Source organism: Micromys minutus (assembly GCF_963924665.1).
Source record: "Micromys minutus genome assembly, chromosome: 2".
NCBI classification, from domain to species: domain Eukaryota; kingdom Metazoa; phylum Chordata; class Mammalia; order Rodentia; family Muridae; genus Micromys; species Micromys minutus.
Genome location: NC_137971.1, coordinates 2,684,362 through 2,706,143, shown reverse-complemented (window position 1 = coordinate 2,706,143; position 21,782 = coordinate 2,684,362). Strand labels below are relative to the sequence as shown.

Here is a 21,782-nt window from a genome sequence, read left to right as displayed (position 1 = left end):
TGTGAATGAATCAGTGTAAAACAAAATTAAGTGGCAAATCAATCTACCAAATTAGTCTAGTTCTAGGTATTAATTATCCTCTCAGCCCTTTTCTCTCGAACTTAACCACATGTCAAGACAAGTCCAGGTCTAATGATGCGGCATCCGGGTTTTAACACAGGAGCTTACACTTGCGAAGCAGAGTCTTGATTTCTAGGATCTACAGTTTACTGTGTATCTTAGGGTTTCTGCCAGTGTGAAGACACCATGACCACAGCAACTCTTATAAAGGCAAACATGTATTGGGGCTTACAGTATCAGAGGTTTAGTCCATTATCATTATGGTGGGATGCATGGTGACATGCAGCCAGGAGACAGAAATTCCACACTCGGTGGAGCTTGAACATAGAAAAGGTCAAAGCCACCCCCTGAGTGACACGCTTCCTCCAACAATGCCATATCTCCTAACATTGCCACTTCCCATGGGCCAAGCATTTAAACACAAGAGTCTATGGGGCCATACCTATTCAAACCACCACAGTGTGCAAAAAAGGTCTCATTCCAAGTAAACATCTCTTTCACCTTTTTAAAGTGTTTTTTAAAAGAACACATGTAGTATTTTATCTTCATGTATGCCCATTGGCCAGAAGAGGTTCCAGATTTTATTACAGATGCTTATGAGCCACCATGTGGTTCCTGGGACTTGAACTCAGGACCTCTGGAAGAGCATCCAGTGCTCTTAACCTCTGAGCCATCTCTCCAGCCTCATCTCTTTTACTTTTAATAGGTACTAAATAAGTCACAGTGGCACAAATCCCCTCCATCACTTTGTGGTGTGTGTTCCCAGTTGTCCCACCTGGGAGATTAACAATGATAAGTGTCCTTTACATAAAAAGATCACCCTGATGGTGGTAAATGAAGTATTGATGGGAGCAGCTCAGAAACTGTGGGCGCTGCTCTTCTGGAACTACACCAAGGGACAGGTGGCTTCCTGGTTCCATTACCACCTCTGCTCGTTTCTAAGATGTAATTACAGGATGCTGAGCCCACAGAGGAAGAACTAGTGACCTCAACAAGCTACTCTTCTGAAGATGTGCAGACCTACAGCCAGACCCCTGGAGGAGGAAGAAGGGGTAGACTTCCAGGAAGCCATGAGGGCTTCAGAGTCCGAGGTCCTGAAGCCCATAAGTCCTGCCTTTAAACATACTTTTATATTTACTTATCTTACTTTATTCTTATGTGTAAGAGGGTTTTGCCTGCATGTACATATGTGTACTACATGCATACCTGGTACCCAAGGAAATCTGAAATGGGGGTCATATCACATGAATCTGTAGTTATGGGTGGCTGTGAGCCCCCTGTGGGTATGCAGAACTGAACCTGGGTCTTCTCTAAGAGCAACAAGTACTCTTAACAGCGAAGCTGTGTCTTTAACTGCAGATGATCTCTTTTGAGATGGTCTTACTATGTAACCCTGGCTTGCCTGGAACTTACTATATAGACCAGACTGACCTCAGACTCATGGAGATCTGTCTGCCTCTGCCTCCTGAGTGCTGAGATCAAAAGCAGGCTTCACATATCCAGCCTCCTCATCTCTTTGATGTTCAACGTAGAGTAGTCAAGAAGAAGTAGACAACCATGACCAGCAGACCAGCATTACTGAATTTAGAAAAGAGACTTACTCTCCCTGCAGGGGCATGCTGCCAAGCAAAAGGGAACCAGGGAGACATTACAAAGTAGACAACTGGCTCTGGGTGAAGACCCTCAAGAACCCAGCCTTCTAAGGCACAATGACTTGGTGCCTACTTGGGCATGCAATAGTGTCTCTGCTGCAAGCACAGAATGACCACGGCAGCCCCAGCCACTCCACAAGGACAGCAGAGAGTAGTGAGAGCCACAGACAGGTGTCCTGCTCGGCAGCCTCCGGCTCCCTCTTTGGTTGGCACTGGAAGAGGGATGAGGTTGAGCCCGTCTCTGTGATTCTTCAACACAAGCTGGAGCAGTGTGCTCAAGAGGAGATTCTTGGCAAGGAGAACAGCCAAGCACCCGAGTGACTAATTAGAGAGGTAAGAGCAATCGGAGCAATCTCTGGTATCCTGAATCAGAACTCAAGAGCAGAGCTTACTCTGAATACTGGAGTGTTGGGAGGAAGGGAGAGAGCAGGCAGAGTCTAAATTTAAATAATGTATATAATGTAATTTGCATCAGGAATGAAGGACGTACTTCCTTGAGGCCACACTAGGTACTGTCAGCCTTCCAGACAGCGAGGCAAGCAAGGAGAGGGAAGCCAGCATGTGAGCTCTGGTTCTCCAGGGGAACCGTGGTGCTCCAGGGGAGGAGCACAAAGCTTTCAGATTTCATCACAGCCATCGGATAACACCTGAGTGCATGCTTTGCCGCAAAGAAGCTTGGAGGCTTGAACAGTCAAGCTCGCTTCTTCCCAACCACCCCAAGAGGGAAGGGGCCTGTCAGCCTCACTGAAGAAGAAAGGAAGGGAAGGAAAACAAAAGCAGAGGCAAACCACAAACCTCAGGTTGCTTTGCTTCCTATCTGTTTGAAGGCACAGGCAGAACAGAGTCGGGGTTTATACGAAGGCACCATGGGACCCTCTGGATGGAAACCTTAAGGCCACAGTAGGAAAACATTACTTGCAGGGTAGTTTTAATCAGACTGGGCAGCTTTTAGACAGGCAAGGCTGTTAAGCCAGGAATGGATCTCTGGACAAAGTCTAAACATGCAAAGCGAGTGGTAGTATGTAACATGCGGAGTCTCCTCCTGACATCCTTCCTGTTGGGGGTGTTCGCAGGGGTCCCTTCGGTCATCACAAGAGTCAGGGGTGACTAACTGTACCAGGGAGCCCAAAGAACCCCAGGTTCCAGCCACTACCAGCTGCTGCCCTGAGTAGGGAAATGGAAGCTTCCTCAAGATGAACTGAGAAAAAAATGAAATAAAAGGCATAAAATTAAAGACAAGATTAATAAAACCTGCTGAGAGCAAGCATTGCTAGCCAACCCTGTGGCTCAAATTACATTTGCCACAATAGTAAGGGAGAGGGCAATTGCCAGTAATGAGCCCAGGCTCTGGAAAGACAGTATGGGCTAACTAACCTAACAAGGGGTAATACCAGGGAAGTCCCTGAGTTACCTTCCCAGGAAAGACTCAATACAGGGTATAAAACCCATCAATCACATGGAGATAAATTTCCCTTTGTAGGCTCCCTGGTAAGCCTAGCTCTGAGTCTCACAGCCTCTGAGCTCTACTCAGAGCAGCGGAGACTAATATAAATGCCACCTCCAAATGTCACTGATTTTACAGGGCTTTCGCCTCAGTGTGTGTGGACCCCACTGTGTGCAGCTCTGTCCCCACCACTCTGGCCTTGGAAGGGTTGGGGCCCTCAGAGTTAGGCAAGAACTATCCCATCTCCGGCCCATTTCCATTTCTGCCCCGCCATCTGGGTCTACCTCCAGCTATGGGAGTGTCTCTCAGTTTCTTGAACTTGCTCTTGTGTGGGGTAAGTCTGAGCCCCCAGACAGCAGCCAATCCACTGGAATATCTACAGGTTCCTCCAAGTCATCACATTCCCAGTTTCATCCCTAGCTGAGCAGGAGTCCAATGCCCTAGAACAAATTTACAGCAGCACAGAGATTCTGTCTCTAGCGCACATGGTAGCATGTGCATAGGAGTTGGAGGTCACTGTGAATACAAACTCTCCACTCACAGTAGGCTTCGCAGACTTTCCCTGGAAGCCATGATCAACAGAAACCTTTGGTGAGTGGCTGGTTCCCTTGGCCAGTCGCTACTCCATGGGAGATGCTGATCCATTCTCCACTGGTGACCTGTTGACATTCCTTCCCACTTGGAGCCCAGGCTTCCTTCCTCATACCCAACAATGAGTAGGTTGATGTCTTAGGGAGGAAGTGCCTGGTTTTAAGCCAAAGAAGACACTAGAAATGAAGTCATCTTCAGGAACTGGGGAAATCGGTATGCTCAAAGGGAAGAGTTCTTGGGACTTCCTACACCCTCCCACCCCTTAATACAAGGCCAGACTTCCAACGCTACCCCCTCCAGCCTTCAGCTGTGTCTTCTCAACCCCCCCCCCGGGGGGAGCGTTGCTGGTTTTCAGTGGTCTACCCCATCTCGAGACATTTTATATCACCCCTTTCTCCCACAATGGCCCCGAGGAACCAGTGGCTGAGAAACAGAGCAACTCCTCTCTGCAGAGAAATGGTTCCTGTCAAGCTTCATTCTGGTTCCTCCCAGAACAACAGGTCACTTCTTCCAACAAAGCAAACAAAGAGCAACACGTAGGTGCGTGGCTGTTACGGTCAGAAACTCTCTACCAAGTCGGTTTGAGTGTGAGCTAAGAAACCCACAGGAAAAGAACAAGCCCGGTGATGTGCACCTGTAATCCCAGATCAGAAGAGGCAGAGACAGACAGAGCCCAGGGCTTCGGTGGCCGGCCAACCCCACTGAATCTGTGAGCGCCATGTAAAGTAAAAAACCCTACCTCAAGGAACAAAGTGGAGAGCGTTGAGAAACAGCATCAGAGGCTGACCTATGGCCTCAGTGCACACATGCAAGTGTGTTTACATGAAGTCTACATCTACAACATCAGAGGCTGGTCTATACCTTCTGTGCACATGCATGAGCATGTTTATGTGGGCCCCAAACCCTCCCACACCCCACACATACACAGAAAGAATGGACATAAAGAAGAGGTTTGGGAGGAATATCTTCAGAATTCAAAGACTTTCGGTTTTCTTTTGGTCACCATTTCTTTAAAGGAAGAATGGGGTCTCCTCCACCAAATTAAGACTCATTGCTAATTTGAACAAAGTTATTGGCCTCAGTTTTCTCTTCATCCCTAGTCTTTAAAAATAGATAATCTACTAATATAAAACTACCAGGTACCTGATTATAGTTTCACCCATCTGTCTACCTACCACACCCCATGGCGTCAGCCTGACAGAGGCATTGAAGTCCCTGTGCTGTCCGTGAGGGCAGTGTGCACAGTACAGACGTGGTGCCCTGCCTCTCTTTAGTTCAGGACTTGGTCTGCTCTTCTGAAAGAACCACGGATTGGTGTGCAGCGCTAACCTCTGCTTGCTGGCACCTCGTTTCTAACAGTGACTGAATTCTGCTCTAAGTCCTTGGAGGAGGCTCATCAAATTGTCAAAAGTGTGGCTAGAGGGCTGGGATAGGAGGGGGGTAATACAAACCAGAAACACACACACACACACACACACACACACACACACACTGAAGGCTGAATACAGCTGACACCCACTGTCTGGTCTCTTCCTTTTTCTACACCTGCAGATCAAGAGCCCGTGTCCTTCGCAAGCTTCTGTCCAGGCCTGGAAGCCTCTGGGAACCTGATTGGACACATGGTTACCTCACCTCACCTTAGAGGACTTTCCCCTTCTGCCTCAAAGCACTTCCCAGTTGAAGGTGGGACCATCCCCGGGGTGAGTGCAGAACGCCAGTGAAAGCTGCTACAGAAGCAGAGAGAGGTCAAACTTCTACCTGCTTAGAGCCATGGCCAGGGCTTCCTGGAGAGCCATTAGCCACCTGCTGACACCACTCACCTGCAGATGTAATTTGTCTTACAGGAGTCCTGCAGGTTCAGGCAGTTGGGTCTCTCTCGCTGTTCTTCATAGGAGCACACCGGCACGATGGTCTGGCGCCGCCGCTCCGTACAGGCGATGTCGCGGCAGGAGCAGAAGAGCATCCCGTAGCTGTGCTTGGCCGGGACCTTGTCGAAGAACTGCCTGAGGGCCTTGTGGCACTTGCGGCGGTTGCAGACCTCGTTGGACATGCTGGTGGTGCAGGGCGTGATGTAGGCGGACCTGTACTTCTTACAGGTGTCGTCCAGGTTGCAGGCCTTGGCCGCATCCAGGCAGTTGTTCCCTTTGGAGATGTGCTCCACTGCAAGGCAGAGAAAGAGCTGTGATGACTCCTTGGCATTCACCTGGCCGTGCGCACACTCTCCAGGTCAGGGGGTTTCAAAGCACACAGCACAATAGTCCACACCAAAGAGGCAGTACCAGGGCGCAACGGGTAAGAGCCCACAGCAGTCCCTAGATGTCTCTGTACAGCCATGGACCCAGGCCATGGCAACTCGGGCACCAGCCCAGCTACCAGTAAATAAGGCAACTGGAGAACTGTTTTCAGCTCCTGCTTGGTGAACGGAAATCAAGATCAAAGAAAACAGCAACAAATTACATACTTGTTCATGATACAGTATATAAAATGATATGGGGAAAGCAAGTATAATTGCCATGCAATCCTCCAGGAATATAATTATGTAATAAATGCGTATAGAACATGCTAATTACTATATGATTACAGAGTAATTACATGGTTATTTGAGCCCAGAAGACAAAATATTATGCCAGCCTCTCTAAGCAGGAAGAAGCAACTCCAGAGAATCCATGTCTAAGTTTCAGCTCACAGGCCATTGGAAGAAAACCAGAATAAAGCACATAAAAATTTGCAAACCTCAATTACCACTTAACTCACCACATGCAAAATGTCGGCTCTGTGAACCCTGGCTAGGAGAACCCGGCTAGGATTTTGGATAGGATTTCCCTGGGCTTATATTCGGCCGGCTTTAGAACAGCACAGAGCATATGCTGCCTTCTGCTTAAACTCTCTATGCCCACAGTGTGGGCTGCTCTTGTATGGTCTGGGGGAGGGCTTCCAGGAGGCAGATTCTACCAGGCGGCTGCTGGCTGTGCCACTGGAAATGGAAACCTTTCAAGTAAATGTAACAGACAAGCAAGACTCGCATTTTAGTTTCTTTGTTGCAACCAACACCCTAACAAAAAAGACAATGCAGGGGGAAGGGTTCATTTGGCTTTGGTGTTCCAGAACACAGCCTTTCATGGAGAAGCCAGGATGAGGTCTGGAAGAGCTTCCCCACGTAACAACCACAGCCAAGAGCAGAGAGAAATGAATGCTGACCACTTGCTAGCTTTCTTCACCCTGTAGTCACCCCACTTCCTCCACCTAGGGAATGGTGCTACTCACAGTGGGCTGTGTCTTCCTCCAGTTAATTCCTTCAATTAACAATCTAGACAATGCCCCAGAGACATGCCCACAGAGCAACTCAAGAAATACCATTACTCAACCAAGACTCATCTCCAGGGAAATTCTCGGTTGTGGCTATGTGACATTTAGAAGTAACGGCCATAACCCTTATGAGGGAACTTCTCTAGAGATCATGAAGAGAAGGAACCTCTCAGAGCTCACTCTCTGGTAAGGTGGCCCACAGAAGCTGAAAGGCAGTTATGCCGGTGACCATCCAGAGCAAACTGGTTTTGCTGGCATCCCGCAGATTAGATTTCCTAGCAAGTTTCCTCAGGCTCAGCACCTCCCTGTTCTCTCTTTCTAAGCATATCCCCCAACTTGAAGGCAGACACTTGGGAAATTACAAAAGGTTGGGGAACTGGTGGGGTGGGGTGGGGCTGAAAGTTAGAGCACAGGTATAAGATGGGTACAGGGACTATTACTCTGCCTTTAAAAAGAAAGGAAGCCTTGCAACCCATGACAATGTAGAAGATACTTGAGGACATTAGGCTAAGTGAAATGTGTCGATGTATGAAGGAAAAGTAACTAGATTCCATTCGTGGGAGGACGGTAAATACTGCAACATGAGGAAAGTTCTGTCTAGGGTGAAGGTAGGGGATGGACCTAGGTGCCATCCAATAGGAGCAAAATTCTAGCTTCAAGTTGAGAGACCTTCCATACAAGAACCTGTCCAAAGTTACTGATCCTGTATTGAGTCTTACGAGAAGGGGGAGATGGAGAGGAGTGGAGAGGGGAGGGGCTGAGATGGCTCAGCAGGTAAAGGTGTTTGCTGTCCAGTCTGATGGCCTGAGTTTGACCCCTGGGACCCATAGGGTACAAGGAAAGAATCAGCTAGAGCACAAGTTGTCCTCTGGCCTCCCCACCAGAGCTCGCTCTCTCTCTCTCTCTCTCTCTCTCTCTCTCTCTCTCTCTCTCACTCCGAAAACACACACAAGATAAATGAGAGTGTAATAAGTGTATTTTAAATTACTGGGGGAGGGGGTGATTGCATGTTAGGTATTCTTAGCATAACCTCAAAAATAGTTTTTTTTTTTTTTAACAAAACAAAAACTTAGGGAACTCCAGAATTTCAAGGAGTAAATTTTCTAAGAAAAAAGAGTCTTCAAACAACAACAAAAATGAAACAAAATAAAACAAGAAAAGGGTTTTTAAAAAGATTCCAAATGGGAAATCACAGCCTGGCACCACAGCTGTGAGCTTCCGCTCCCAGACCCATGTTTCTGCCTGTGGTTTCTGACCCCGCGGGTTCAGTGGAGAGGCCGGTAAGCAGGACCCGCAGCCTTTCGGGGTGAGCAGCCCAGCTGCCCCAGAGCCCTGTCATCTCATCAAGCACTCCTCGGGCTCTCTGTCCATCTCGTTCTTCATGTCTGCTTCTCCACTCTCAGAATCCAGGACTCTCAGAGGGAGACTGCCACCGTGTGCCCTGACACACACAGCCACCATGGCCATCGTGATCTCTGACACACACAGACACCACAGCCACTGTGGGCTCTGACTGTCCTGGGACTCACTTTCTATTCCAGGCTGGTTCTGAACTCAGAGATCTTCCTGCCTCTACCTTCCAAGTGCTGAGACTAAAGGTGTGCACCACCGCTGCCTGTCAGTTTCTTTTCATCCATAAGTACATGGCTTTATGCACTCCAGGATGGCCTTGAAGTGCTTCTGTAGCTGAGGACAAGCTTGAACTTCTATTCCCATTGCCTGTACCTCTGGAGTGCTGAGATCACTAGTGTGTGTCACCTCAAAGCTTGAGTGGTGCTGAGGGATAGTGCTTAGGCTTCACACATGACAGGCACATGATACCTGAACCCATGAGATGTCCAATATGGGGGGCTCTTGGACCCAAGGATGGGGACTTGTGTCACTGCATGTCTGTAGTCCCCTCAGTTTCTCCTCTGTAAACACTTTATGATAACTGAAAATTAATAAACTCTTACTGTACATCCCCTGGGGTAGACCCTTGAGGAGAGATGTCGGTACCTTTGTGTGTGCACTGATATCTAATGAAAGGTTTGTTCTTAAGTCTTCATAAAACAAAAACAGCTGTGATACAGAGGTGATTTACACATGTAGCTAGTGACACATGACCCAACAGTGCATGTAACCTCACGCAGAGAACAGTGGCAGAGAAGATGTCACTGCATGAACCAGGTATCACAGGCTCTCGGAACAAAAATGCGCCTATGCTCACATCAAGCGCCAGGTTGCTTATTTCCTGCAGAGCATCCTTTACATTAAACTAACGAGATTCATTTGTGTCTGCTGATTTCAACGTTTGATCTTGTGCCATTTGTTTGTAGTGTTTTTATAATTGGGCATAAACAAGCAAAGGCTCTTTTTTGTTTACAAATCTAAGATAACGTTATAATACAAATAATAAGTCAACCCACGACACCCACAGATTTCTTCTTCTCTGGAAGTAACCCATACAGCGACGCACGGCCTAGGAAACACTTGGCTGATGCATACTTTTGTGCTTCCTAACATTGTTTAAACGTTTATAAAATTGCATAAGCAAGTAAATGCTCCTCCTTTGTGTGAGTGTGTTTGTGTGTGTGTAGTACATGTTTATGTGTGTGCACAGCTGTCTGCTTGTACATGGGGAAGCGTGAGGGCGATGTCGGGTATCTTCCTGTTCACTGTGCATCTTATTTTTGAGACAAGATCTCCCGCAGGATCTGGAGCACACATCCTCATGTAAACTGGCTGGCCAGGGAGCTTCAGGAACCTGTCTGTCTCCTCTAGCCTGGCTCTGGGTTCTGCTGTGTGTGCTGGCAATGTGTGTGCTGGCATCTGAGCTCAGCTCCCATCCTAATGCAGCCAATGCTTTGAAGACAGGGACATCGCCTCAGCCCACTGTTCCCCATCCTAATGCAGCCAATGCTTTGAAGACAGGGACATCGCCTCAGCCCACTGTTCCCCCTTCTTAATGCTCGCTCTCTCTCTCTCTCTCTCTCTCTCTCACACACACACACACACACACACACACACACACACACACACTCACTATTCCGAAGGAAAGGCTTTGTATAAAGTAGAAACAGTAAAGTACATTATCTGAACCAATTGTCCAAGGCTAACCTAGTTTGGCCCGAGCTGTGACTCTGCCTCCCTTCTGCTGGTTCCGTTTTCTGCCAGACGTAACCCTGGTCAGTACATCATCTCCATATAGCTCCTTATAGCCTGTGACAAATTCCAAGTGTACAACCTGGCACATTTGGAGGGGCAAAACCAATTTATTTCCACCTCGCAGGTCATATGTGACTTCTGCCCATTTCTTACCCTTATGAACCCCAACACTTCCACTACATTTCTCATCTCCATGAGACCAGCAAGATCTAAACACAAGAACCCACCAGAGGGAAAGCATGCAAGCAGCAGACTCCCACTCCTTACACACACAGATGTAACAATCTCCCCCAAATTGTAATTGGTTAGCAATATGTTAGGAAGGTAACACAACATTTCCCCAAGGATTCAAGATAAGTTTGATTCTTAAAAAACAAAAATCAACGTGAATCCATAGCAACAGAATCCAAGATGAAAAAATATATTTCAGTAGACAAAAAACAACACATTTGGTGAATTTCAACCCTCACTCAAAACAAATGTTCAGCAAACTAAGAATAAAAAACAATTTCCTCAGTTTGAGAAGGGAGCTATTTATGGCCACACAGGTAAAAGTGTATCTTGTAGTAAAATAATGTCCCCACCTAAGATGAGGAACGAAGGACCATGCAGACTCAGTACTGTAGCAGACGTCTTAACTGTTGTAATAAAGCAACAGAAATAAATCGAAAGCTCTACATATGCACATGTGTCTCACACACACATACACAGAAACACACCTGTTTGCAAATGACTTCAAAAATCCCAAAGACTATATGAAACCACTAGAATAACTAAATGCACCTGTCACAGATATGATAAAATCAATATAAAAATCAACTGTACCGTCTTGAGTTCACAGGCTTACCCTGTGTTATTAATGACCCCGTGTCCAGTGAGGACTCCACCTGCACACCTGTGTGGGGCAACCTACCAGTGGCCACATCCCTAAATGAGCACGATTCTGCCTCCCTCCGAGGCCACCCCTCCCCAGTCCATGCGTAATGTTCGGAGGCTTGGTCTCTAGCGGGCCACAGCCACAGCTGCTGGGACAACAACCAGGCCACGTGCAGTCAGCGTCCCACACCACAAGTTTAATTTTAAGGCAACAAACTAGTATTTATAGGGTACAAGGTAATGCTCGACATTGTAGACCAATTAGACAAATCTAATTAACATGCCCATTCCTTTTATGTGATAGCTACAAGCCGCTGGGCCAATTTAAACTGCAATTCAACTTACAATAGTACCAGATAACCTATATAACAAATAATAAAGTAACAAAATAATAATAACAACAATATAACCAATATAAACACATGCGACTTACAGATACTGAAACGTAAGAACCACCGGTGATGAATAATTGATATATACCATGTTCATGGACCAGAAGACCCAAAATAAATAACGCCAGTTACCTCTGAACCAGAATGCTTTAGAATTGGCGTTCACATTCTAAAGTTCGAACAGAAACATAAGGAATGCGAGGTAACGGAGCGACTTGTGCAAGGATGAAGCTGAGATGCTCATGGAACTTCATTTACCACCGAGCTACAGCCATGAAGAGGGTGTGGTCCAGCACAGGCACTAACAGCCCGAATGGTGGTCAGGAGGGGGACTCAGCGAGGTGTCCACACCAGGCACCCACAGGCATTTGAGTTTTGAAAATAAACACTAAAGAAACCCAACGGGGGTGGGGGCAGAAAGAAGAAAATTTCTTCACAACAAACAGCACCAGAATAAGAAAAAGACAAAAATCCCAGATTCTCACCCCCCCCCAGCATGCATACAGTCAATACAGGAGAATCTTAAATATAAAGGCTAAAATAATGAACTTATTAGAACATAAAGTAATCTGGACAGCCAATAAATATTATAGGGCCATGTAATAGAATAACATCAAGGAGAAATGTTCTAGGTTAGAGTTCACAAAAATTAAAAACCTCCTACCGAGTAAAAAGTACTGATCAGAAAATGTGTGTAGAAACCTTTCAGCACAGATAGTCACAAATACCTATCAGAAAAAGTACCACCATCTGCAAACAGGAAGAATGCTTAAAACTTAATTAACAGTAAAAAGAAAGCACCCTTTTCAAAACAAGCGGATGTTTTAACATGTGTCACAAAGGTAAACATGTAAACGCCCAATGGGCACATGTTAAATAATCAACATCTTTAGTTTATATATATATATATATATATATATATAGATATATATAAGTTTATATATATCTATATATATATATATAAAAGCTACAATGAGAGACACTTGATTCACAGCTGCAATGGTTAAGAGAAAGACCAGCTACTTCAAATGCAAAGCATATACGGAGGCTCCCCGTGCTGATAGGGGACTGCAAGGTAGCACTGCTAAGGGCAGAACATAGGATTGGGGGGGATGGAGGTGGAGCGGGCCCAGAAGCACCCCAAACCAACTCTCCCAGTATTAGAAGGTCCTACATAGGAGGACCAAGACATCCGTGATACTTACTGATGGTGTGCCCAAGACATGACTTGGAAGATATGCTCATACGATCTCAACAATATGGCTGCCCAAACAGGAACTGCATAATGACAAAGACAGCGCCTCGAGGCCCACCCAAAGAGCAAGTGCTACGTGTGGCTAATGGCTGCCAAGAGCGGGAGTGTATCTTTTCTTCAGGGACTAGTGCCCGTGTAGCTTGTCAACCCTTGACATATGTGTGTAAAGTGTACTGTGGTGTGTGTGTGTGTGTGTGTGTGTGTGTGTGTGTGTGTGTGTGTGTGAAGCATATGTATGTAACAATAATAATTAGAAAAGAGGGGATGAATTTGGGAGGGAGGGGGGCAGACAAGGAAGACGTGTTGAGCACCAGGAGTGATGTTAGTTCTCCTGTATGAAGTTCTCAAACTGTGACCAGGTAATGTTCTGACGCTAATCCCGAGCTGCCAAGGGCCCATGCATCACTGACAGGAACACAGCCTAACAGGAACAATGAAGTTCCAACAAGGAGTAGGAAGCGAGGGTGCACTCTCGATATATGTAACGGCGCGAATCACAATACTGCTGAGAGAAAATGAAAGCCTCAGGCCCAGCACACTTGGCCTTCTGACGCACAGGCACACTCAAGTCTTCTGACAACTGTGACATGTCAGAAGAAGACGTTTGTCATCTACGAAATTCACACTTGAGTTACAAGAAAAAATAATATCACAACCACGTTTTTGAGAAAGTTAACCATTTTGTGTTGGGCTGCAGGCATATCTCTCCTCTGCTACACATGGCCCACAGCCCTGTTGGGGGTAGAGAAAACATACAGTCTGTGTAATTCTCTGACAGGAGGTATTTAATGGGCACATGTAAGGGAACAGGAATGAGTCATTCCTAGAGATGGGCAGAGAGATACCCTGTGAGGAGCTAGGGTCCATGGCAGTATTCTGTACCGATACGCGGCCTCCTTTTATGGTTTGCGTCAATGTTTGGAAGTGTATTTAGTATGCACCCACCCCCAAACAGGAACAAACCAGAAGTTGAGCACTGGCTAAGGATATGTATGTGTGCTCAAGTACTGACAAGAACAGAAACTGACAGCTGCATCTTACAAACTTAGAGGGGCCGATAGAGAAATGCTTGCAGAATAACCACTTTCAAACGCCTAGGTCAGCCTCTAAATGTGGGGGGTGTGTTAGCTAGTAACACACTGACACATTTCTGTAGCCTTGCAAATGTTCCTAATAAAATATTCAAAAAATGTTATATCTCTCGTTTAGACGGATCTGCTTAAGCTGCTGTGAACTGCACAAGAGAGCTGAGCCCCTTCTCCTCTGGCTCCCTCACAAACCCCACTGCCACTATCTCAGAAACCCTGGTGCTACACATCTTTCTGCAGCGTAAGTTCCCAATAAATGCTTCTGAAATTACAGACCACATAAGGGGTCAAGCTAAAGCTAGCACTAAAGTCTGGAGGAATACGCTATGTGGTTCGATGGTTTCCCATTACAAACAAACAAACAAACAAAACAGGCCACTTTGATAACTGACAGGCAGAGGGAGGGGACAGGGGGTGGCTTTAGACTCGGGGCTTTCAGCTCTGTCACTGGTATAGGAAGGCTTCAGACAGCTTTGCCTTGACTTTTGGTACCATCCTCGCCGCCGTGGCCTATTGTAGAATTCGGTGTTGGGATCCCATTTCCCCTCCTTCCACCTCTCATGTCTCCTCCCATCTGCTGTCATTCATTCTTTAACCTGGTGGGGCCTCTGGGGTGCAGGCTGAATGGAAATGTTTTTGGAATGAAGGCCACTTATTAGAAATCCCTTTTCCCCCTGCCCAGGAGAGCAGGGCATAAGCCAGGAGGTTGTGTTCAGCTAATGTGTTCCTTTACAGCCTGGGCCCCCACACTGTGTTATGAAGGACACCATTTAAGCAGCTTTTTATTAGGAAGCTCAACACAGCCCTGTCCATTACTTTGCAAGTTACGGATTGCTTCCTTAGTCACACTTGAAGCCTCTCCAGTGAATCTGCATCTGACTGGGAGTTCTTCTTCGATTTCTTGAGCATGAGACGGATGACATTTATCAAAACTGGAGGAGCAGAGACCAAAGTGAAGAGTAAGGTGCTGCCCATGAGTAATGGACTGGGAGTCAAATATCTGTCTGTTTGTCTGGCTGTCTGTTTGTCTGTCATCTAACTCTATGTCTTTCAGCTATCTTTATCTATCTAGCTGTCTATCTCTCATCCGTCTATTGTCATCTATATCTATGTTTCTGTTATCGATCATCTATCTATCTATCTATCTATCTATCTATATCTATCTGTCTGTCTGCCTGTCATTGACTTACCTATAATCTATCATCCACCTATCTATCCATCCATCCATGTATCTGTCATCTACCTATCTACCATTTACCTATCTATCCATCTATCTATCTGTCACCTACCTTTCTGCTTTTTCAAATAAGTCTATAGCCCAGTGTACTGGCTGGTTTTGTGTGTCAATTTGACACAAGCTGGAGTTATCACAGAAAAAGGAGTCTCAGTTAAGGAGGCATTTCCTCAACTAGTGATCAAGATGGGATGGCCCAGCCCATTGTGGGTGGTGCCATCTCTGGGCTGGTAGACCTGGGTTCTATAAGAAAGCAGGCTGATCAAGCCAGGGGAAGCAAGCCAGTAAGTGACATCCCTCCATGGAATCTGCATCAGCTCCTGCTTCCTGACTTGCTTGGATTCCACTCCTGAATTACTTAGGTGATAAACAGGAATGTGGATGTGTGAGCTGAATAAACCCTTTCCTCCCCAACTTGATTCTTGGTCATGATGTTTGTGCAGGAATAGAAACCCTGACTAAGTCACCCAGGTTGTCCTTGAAACCAATCCTCCTGAGCCAGCTGCTCAAGTGCCTAGATTATTAATCAAGACATGATAATGAAGTCCCTGCAATCTTCAATATCCTCTGGTTTGCTGTAAAATACACTTTGCTTTGTCGAATTATAACTAAATATTACAGACGATGACCAAGGGTAGAATGAATCCGCAGGCAGAGAGAGCTTCTATGCTCTCAAAGGCACTGGTCTCTGTTGATCTAAGAAGTTCGTGGATACAAAGTCAACCCTGACCTGCACCAGCACAGACACAGAAGTCAGTCCCACCCAGGGACACGTGCTATGTCAGGGATGCTCAGTGGGCTGAGAGAACTATTCACATTCAAACGTCTCTGAAGCAAGAAACTGCCTTTTCCCAAATGATAATCCCCTTACTGTCCCAGATCAAAGAGGCTACCACTCATAAAAATGCCACCATTACTGGTCAACACCAGTGCCACCTAGCCCTCTGGCATTACTCAAGATAAAGCCCTGATGACAGCGAGCGATCTATTTCTGCAGACAGTGAGGAGGAACCAAGCAGTAGGTGCATTAAAATCTGCATGGGTTGCGTGAAATATGACGGATTGGGCAGAAAGTTCACAAGACACGGTGCGAAAGTGCTGTTTACCAAGGCTTGCCAATTTCTGGCTTTCCGCCCTTTGTGGGGCTGCGGAGAGGAGCGCACACTTGTTCCTTCTTCCTTTCTGACTTGATTAATTGCCATGTTAACACAACCACTGTTCTCCTCCAATAGTCTCCCTCTAATGTATTAGCCCAGCAAATGAAAGAGGCGCCAAGCTCTTCCCCGGGGTAGGCAAGCTTTTCTGGAAGCTCCCATCCTCGGTCTGCTGACGCCTGAGAGGGTCAGATGGCAGAATCTGATCACACAGGTTGTGACCCTTGTAATTGATCCTTCATGGGTTTGGCCTTTTCCAGCTGAGGTGCAAAAAATTACATTTAAGATCCACGTGCAGCAGGCTGTTTGGAGCCCACTTTCCTATCTACACACGTTTAAGACCTATTGTATTACACAGTGTGCGTTTCCTGCTGGGCCCTCTATTTCACATTCAACACAACCACTCAAAGCCTGACGCCACATCTAAGCTCTTTGGGGCTCTGAACAGGGAAAGCATTCTGAACACTTACAGATTTGTAAATAATTCTTCTATCTGGAGGAGACAGTTTCCAGTGTTAACTACAAGTCAAAGGCAGTCTCCATCCATCAGACCCACAGTCTCCTGCCTTCCTCCCACCGCTCCCCAACTGTGTCCACACCTTAAAAAATTAGATGTCTCTTGTAAGTGGTGTGCTAGTCCTAGGCTTGCTGCTACGTTGATTAAGAGTGCTGTCTCGGCAAATGGGATCACTACACTTTTAATTAACCTCTCCAACCTCCCCCACCCTTTTCTGTGCTGTACACCAGCTCCTCGAAATTTTCTATTTGTTTATGTTCAACTAGGTTTGAAACAAAGGCATGGCACACGATCCCAGGGGGACCGGGCTTCAGCACTGCAGGGGACCTGCCTGGAAAGGTATGGTACCTCCTTGTGTGTCAGACATGGGGACAGGCAGTTAGAACTCAGTGGCTAGGTTCCCACCTAATTTTTATTTTGGCAGCTTAGCATTATTTAATAACCCTGGCTACCAGGGAACCAGCTTTTTAAAATCTCTCTCAACCTAATTATAATTACAGTGTATAAATCATGGAATGATCAATTATAAAAATCCTGGGTTCATAAATATTTAACTTAGCATTTAAATCCACACTGCAGGGGTGCAGGAGATTTTGGAGGCCATCTCTCTGCAAACAACTGCTTTATTACAGATCCACTGCCAACAACTGCAAATGGCACCAAGTTTGTCTTGCAGCACATATATAGGCAGAATGCCGCTCCCGGTGCTAAGATGCCATGTTTAGTTTTCTTTTAGAAAAATGGATGCCTTCCATTAAAAAGATGTTTTTATTCCTATCACCAGCCCTTAATTCCTCAAGTTAGGAGGCATGATTATATCAGACATAAAAACGCTCATTAAAATATATTCTATCCAACGAAAGATTGATTCCAAAATAATTGAGGTCAGATTTGTTTGCAAATGTCTTGTGACGTGTGCAAATGTTGAGGCAGAGGGGAAATGATCTAGGCAGACTCAAGTCGAGCAGCTAAACATTTTTTTTTCAGCAAAAATCATAAAAGCATAATTGGATTTCAATTTAGAAATAGTGGGCCTAAGACGGGCCATTTTTAATAATCTAATTATGTGCTCAGGGCCTGCCCCAGAACTCAGCCATGGCCACAGAGCTATTCATTGCTTTCAATCCTGCTGTATCTTCAACCATGAAATTTGCTATTACGTGTAGGGCTGGTTTTCAGTTACAGGCCTCTCTTCTCCAACCTCAGATGCTCTTATGCCTTCCAAATGTGCCCACTCCTCTCCTTTTCCCAAAGCAAAATCTCCTAATGACTTCTCCGGACCAGAAAAGTCCTCAGATTTGTGGTCTTTCCACAAACATCACACAAAGCAAGGCTCATAAGTATTTTCCCTGTTTCTATGAAGGCACGGCGAACAGCCCTTGCTTTTGTCTGATTTTTCATTAATTAAAGGTATTTAATTGCCAACATCTCATTAGCAGTAAAATTAATGAGTACTTCAGCCATCGGAAGGATCTGCATGATAAAATAAACCTAATTCATTTTATGGAGTACAAAAAATAAATCCACTAATATTTAGCCTGTGCAAGCTCTGCTGATATTTAGTGACTTCAATGGTAAAAGACTAAATACATCTTCAAAACAGGTGCTGCTTCTCCTCAGGGAAGACAGCCAATGCGGCCAGCAAACTAATAAAGACTTCCCTCACTTTCTACCAGCATGCTGCCACAGAGAAGACCAATTAGAAGAATAGAAAACAGCTTAAAAATAATCTTCTAGGTCCCTGCTAATAAAAGCTGTCTGTAAAATAATGTGCCAATGGTTTTAAGGCGGCTGTGGTGTCTATGAAGCACAGCAGTGATCAGAACGGCATGGTAACCCTCGGGGTGTCATAGTGGCACCCACGTCTCAGCAGCAACCAACAGCTATCAGGACTTAAGGTCCATTCAACAGGAGGCAACCACCCCCAGTCCAGTCAACCCAACAAACTACCCTGGAGCCATGGGCCTGAGAGAAGAACGTACTATTGGCTCTTTATTAAACCAGCATAATTCTTAACTGCATCTGGATATTTATCTTTATACCCACTGAGAGTTGTTTCTCTCACCCCCTCTTTGTAACAGATGGAGACCATTACAGAAAACCACAGTCAACTAAAATGCAGAACTAGAGTAATCATGTGGTGCCCAGCCTCAACCAGTACATTTACAGCAAAACCCCTGCATCTACAACAAAAGGAACATCACAGGAGAAGAGGCAGAAAGACTGTAAGAGCCAAACGGTAGATTGTGTCACCTAGAAATGACAGGGAAGCCACACCCATGATACCTCAATAATAATGGCCACATACCTGAAGAAGAACAACGCCAACAGATGTGGATGGAAGAAATATCACGGAGTGACACTTACAGACACAGAACTACAGGCAACTAAAGAATGCTCAGAGTGGGAGAAATACTATGCCTTAGAGATGAGCTCCTTAACTGGTTATTCAACAAGGGGCAGCCCTATAATCCTAACACAAGTAGTACAAAGTGAACTGGGCAGGTATATACACACACATGCACACTCGAGCACACACACACAAGATATACACACAGACACAAATAGACACACACATATCCAACATACATATATACACAGACACACACAGAGACATACACACCCAACATTCACACACAGAAAAACACAGACATACACTCACCCAACATACACACATACACACACAACATACACACAGACACACATACACCAAACATACACACATATACAGACACACACAACATACACACAGACAGACACAGAGACACACATACCAACACATACACCTAACATATACACAGACACACACACAGATATGCAGAAACATACACACCCAACATATACACATAGACAAACACAGACACATATGCAACATACACACAGACAGACACCCATACCCACACCCACACACAGAGGAATGAGGCTTAAGAGCCAAGCCTCATTTAGCAGTGAGTGTTGACAAAAGTAGGTTGGTTGTTGTAATGTTTGACAGTGCTTAGCAGGAGAAAGGAAGGGATGGATCCTCTATATTAGGGATTTTGTTTGTTGTTGTTCCTGTGGGTGACTGATAAATAATTTTTGAGAACAATTACCTACTGAGGTGTTCTCAAAATGGTATTCTACTAGAAAGTCCTGGGACAAGTGTTTCTAAGTATTTATATATAAAGAAAAATAGGCCATGATTTCAAGAGAAAGCAAGGTAGGTTGTATGGAGTCAATTAGAAGGAATGGGAGGACTGAAAATGATGTAATTTTTAATTAAAATGCATAAAAAATGTCTAATGTGAGGCATCACGGGAAGGTAAAATGTTGCCTCAAGTTCTCTAAAGACTTCAGAAGCTCTCTCCTAGGAGCCTGGGGGGTGCTTTTCAAAATCTCTGACCAATCCTGAGTCTCTGCATCAGTGATGTTTTTGAAAATTATTTAATTATTTGAACTTTTTTTTCTGTGTACCACCTGCATGCAGTGTAAAAAGAGGCCAGCAGAGGGCATCAGATCCCCTGGAAGAGCAGTTATGCGCGGTTGTGAGCTCCATATGGGTGCTGGGAATTGAACCTGTGTCTTCTAAAAGAATAGCCCAGTGTTCTTGACTGCTGAGCTACCTCTGCCGCCCTGGTATCCCCAGGGATGAGGCTTAAAAGCCAAATGTCATTTAGCTAGGTGGTAATGTTGAACAAACACTTAGGAGGAGGAAGGAAGAAATGTGTCCATGTTAGGACTTTTCTGTTCCTGAGGGTAAATGATAAATTGATAAACTTCTGAGAACAATTACCTGATGATGTGTCTCAAAATGGTGTTCTGCCTGGGATAGATGTTTCCAAGGGGCATGTTTGTTTGAATTCGTGTTATGTGAGCTCTTTATCCAATCACAACGTTATGGTCCTAATGTGGAAGGAACGGGATGCAACCAGAAGATGGGCAGGGACCCAAAGGTTGCCTGTACCCCAAACTTAAAAATTATCCTGGCCACGGATAGACACTCAGAGAAGACAAAGTCTGAATTCTAAAGCCAAGGCATCCACTGAAACTTGAGGAAGCAAGGGACCGGAGATGCTGTTAGCTGGGCCGATGCTGAGATGATGAATTGCCGGTGATGTCGTGGTTGTCAAGGCCTCACAGCGTGGATTTCAGCGAAGATAAAGCTAAATATCAAGCCTTTATTTTTAGTTAAAGAGCATAAAATTCAATGCCTTCCCTCCCCCGAGCCTATTTACATACCTGCTGAGCCTTCTCCTGCGTTCCAATTAATACCCCATTAAGCCGCTCCACCTGCAGTGGCTTTTCCCTTAGCCACAGTCCTGGAACAATCACTCATTAGCTACAGCTCAATTGTTTCTTTTGGGAAGATAAACAGGAGCTGCATGAAATAATAATAGCAACACTTTGTATCTAAAGGGCTCTGTGTTCACAGAAGGTGGTAGCCGGGAGCTGTGGTCTGGATGGAAGAAGCCAGTTGGTGGGGAAAACATTTGGAATAGTGTGTGGCTAAGGACCAGAAGAGGCTGGTGGAGAAGGAACCCGCCCTTAGTGAGTCAGTGTGGATTGATTCTGAGTGCTATGTCTATCTTTTTCCAATGTGCATGATGTGTGTGCAGGGGGAGGGGGGAGAGGGAGAGCGCCAGCGGGCACAGCCAGGATTTCCTGTGTGTTCTCATGTGTAGACTAGATTGATAGGCATGGTGCTACAGAGGCTGGAAAGTTGACCTCAAGCATCTTTCTCTAGCACGATCCACACCTTGAAGCAGAGTCTCAGGCTGAACCTGGAGCTAGTTGATTGTGCTAGTCTAGCCAATAAGCTTGCTCCCTGCATCCCCTCAAAATGCAATGGCAGCAGGTGGCTAGGCCCACCCAGCTTTCTTGTGAGTTCTAGGATCCCAACTTTGGGCCTCCTGCCTCCTCCCCCCCCCCCCTTGCAAGGGGTTTCCTGTCTGGTTAGATGCTAAGACACGGGCTTCATGGTGCCCTCCTATTTGCAGTAAACCAGAGGGTAGAGGTGCATTGACAGACTATACCAGTTTAGCCCAAAGACTGTTCAAAGCCAGGTAGTTTTACATGAAAATTCCTTC

General features: G+C 45.7%; 1 protein-coding gene across 2 annotated transcripts in view; it reads right to left on the bottom strand.

The window, feature by feature from the left end:
- The window catches only part of GFRA1 (GDNF family receptor alpha 1), a gene marked incomplete at its 5' end in the record, with an annotated part of 207,885 nt that overhangs the window by 51,863 nt on the left and 134,240 nt on the right, over window positions 1-21,782 (bottom strand). For both annotated transcript variants that reach the window (XM_080913608.1, XM_080913607.1), the window contains one exon: window positions 5,568-5,907. In XM_080913608.1, the coding sequence (XP_080769734.1) occupies window positions 5,568-5,907 (340 nt within the window). The remainder of the gene's footprint in view (window positions 1-5,567; window positions 5,908-21,782) is intronic.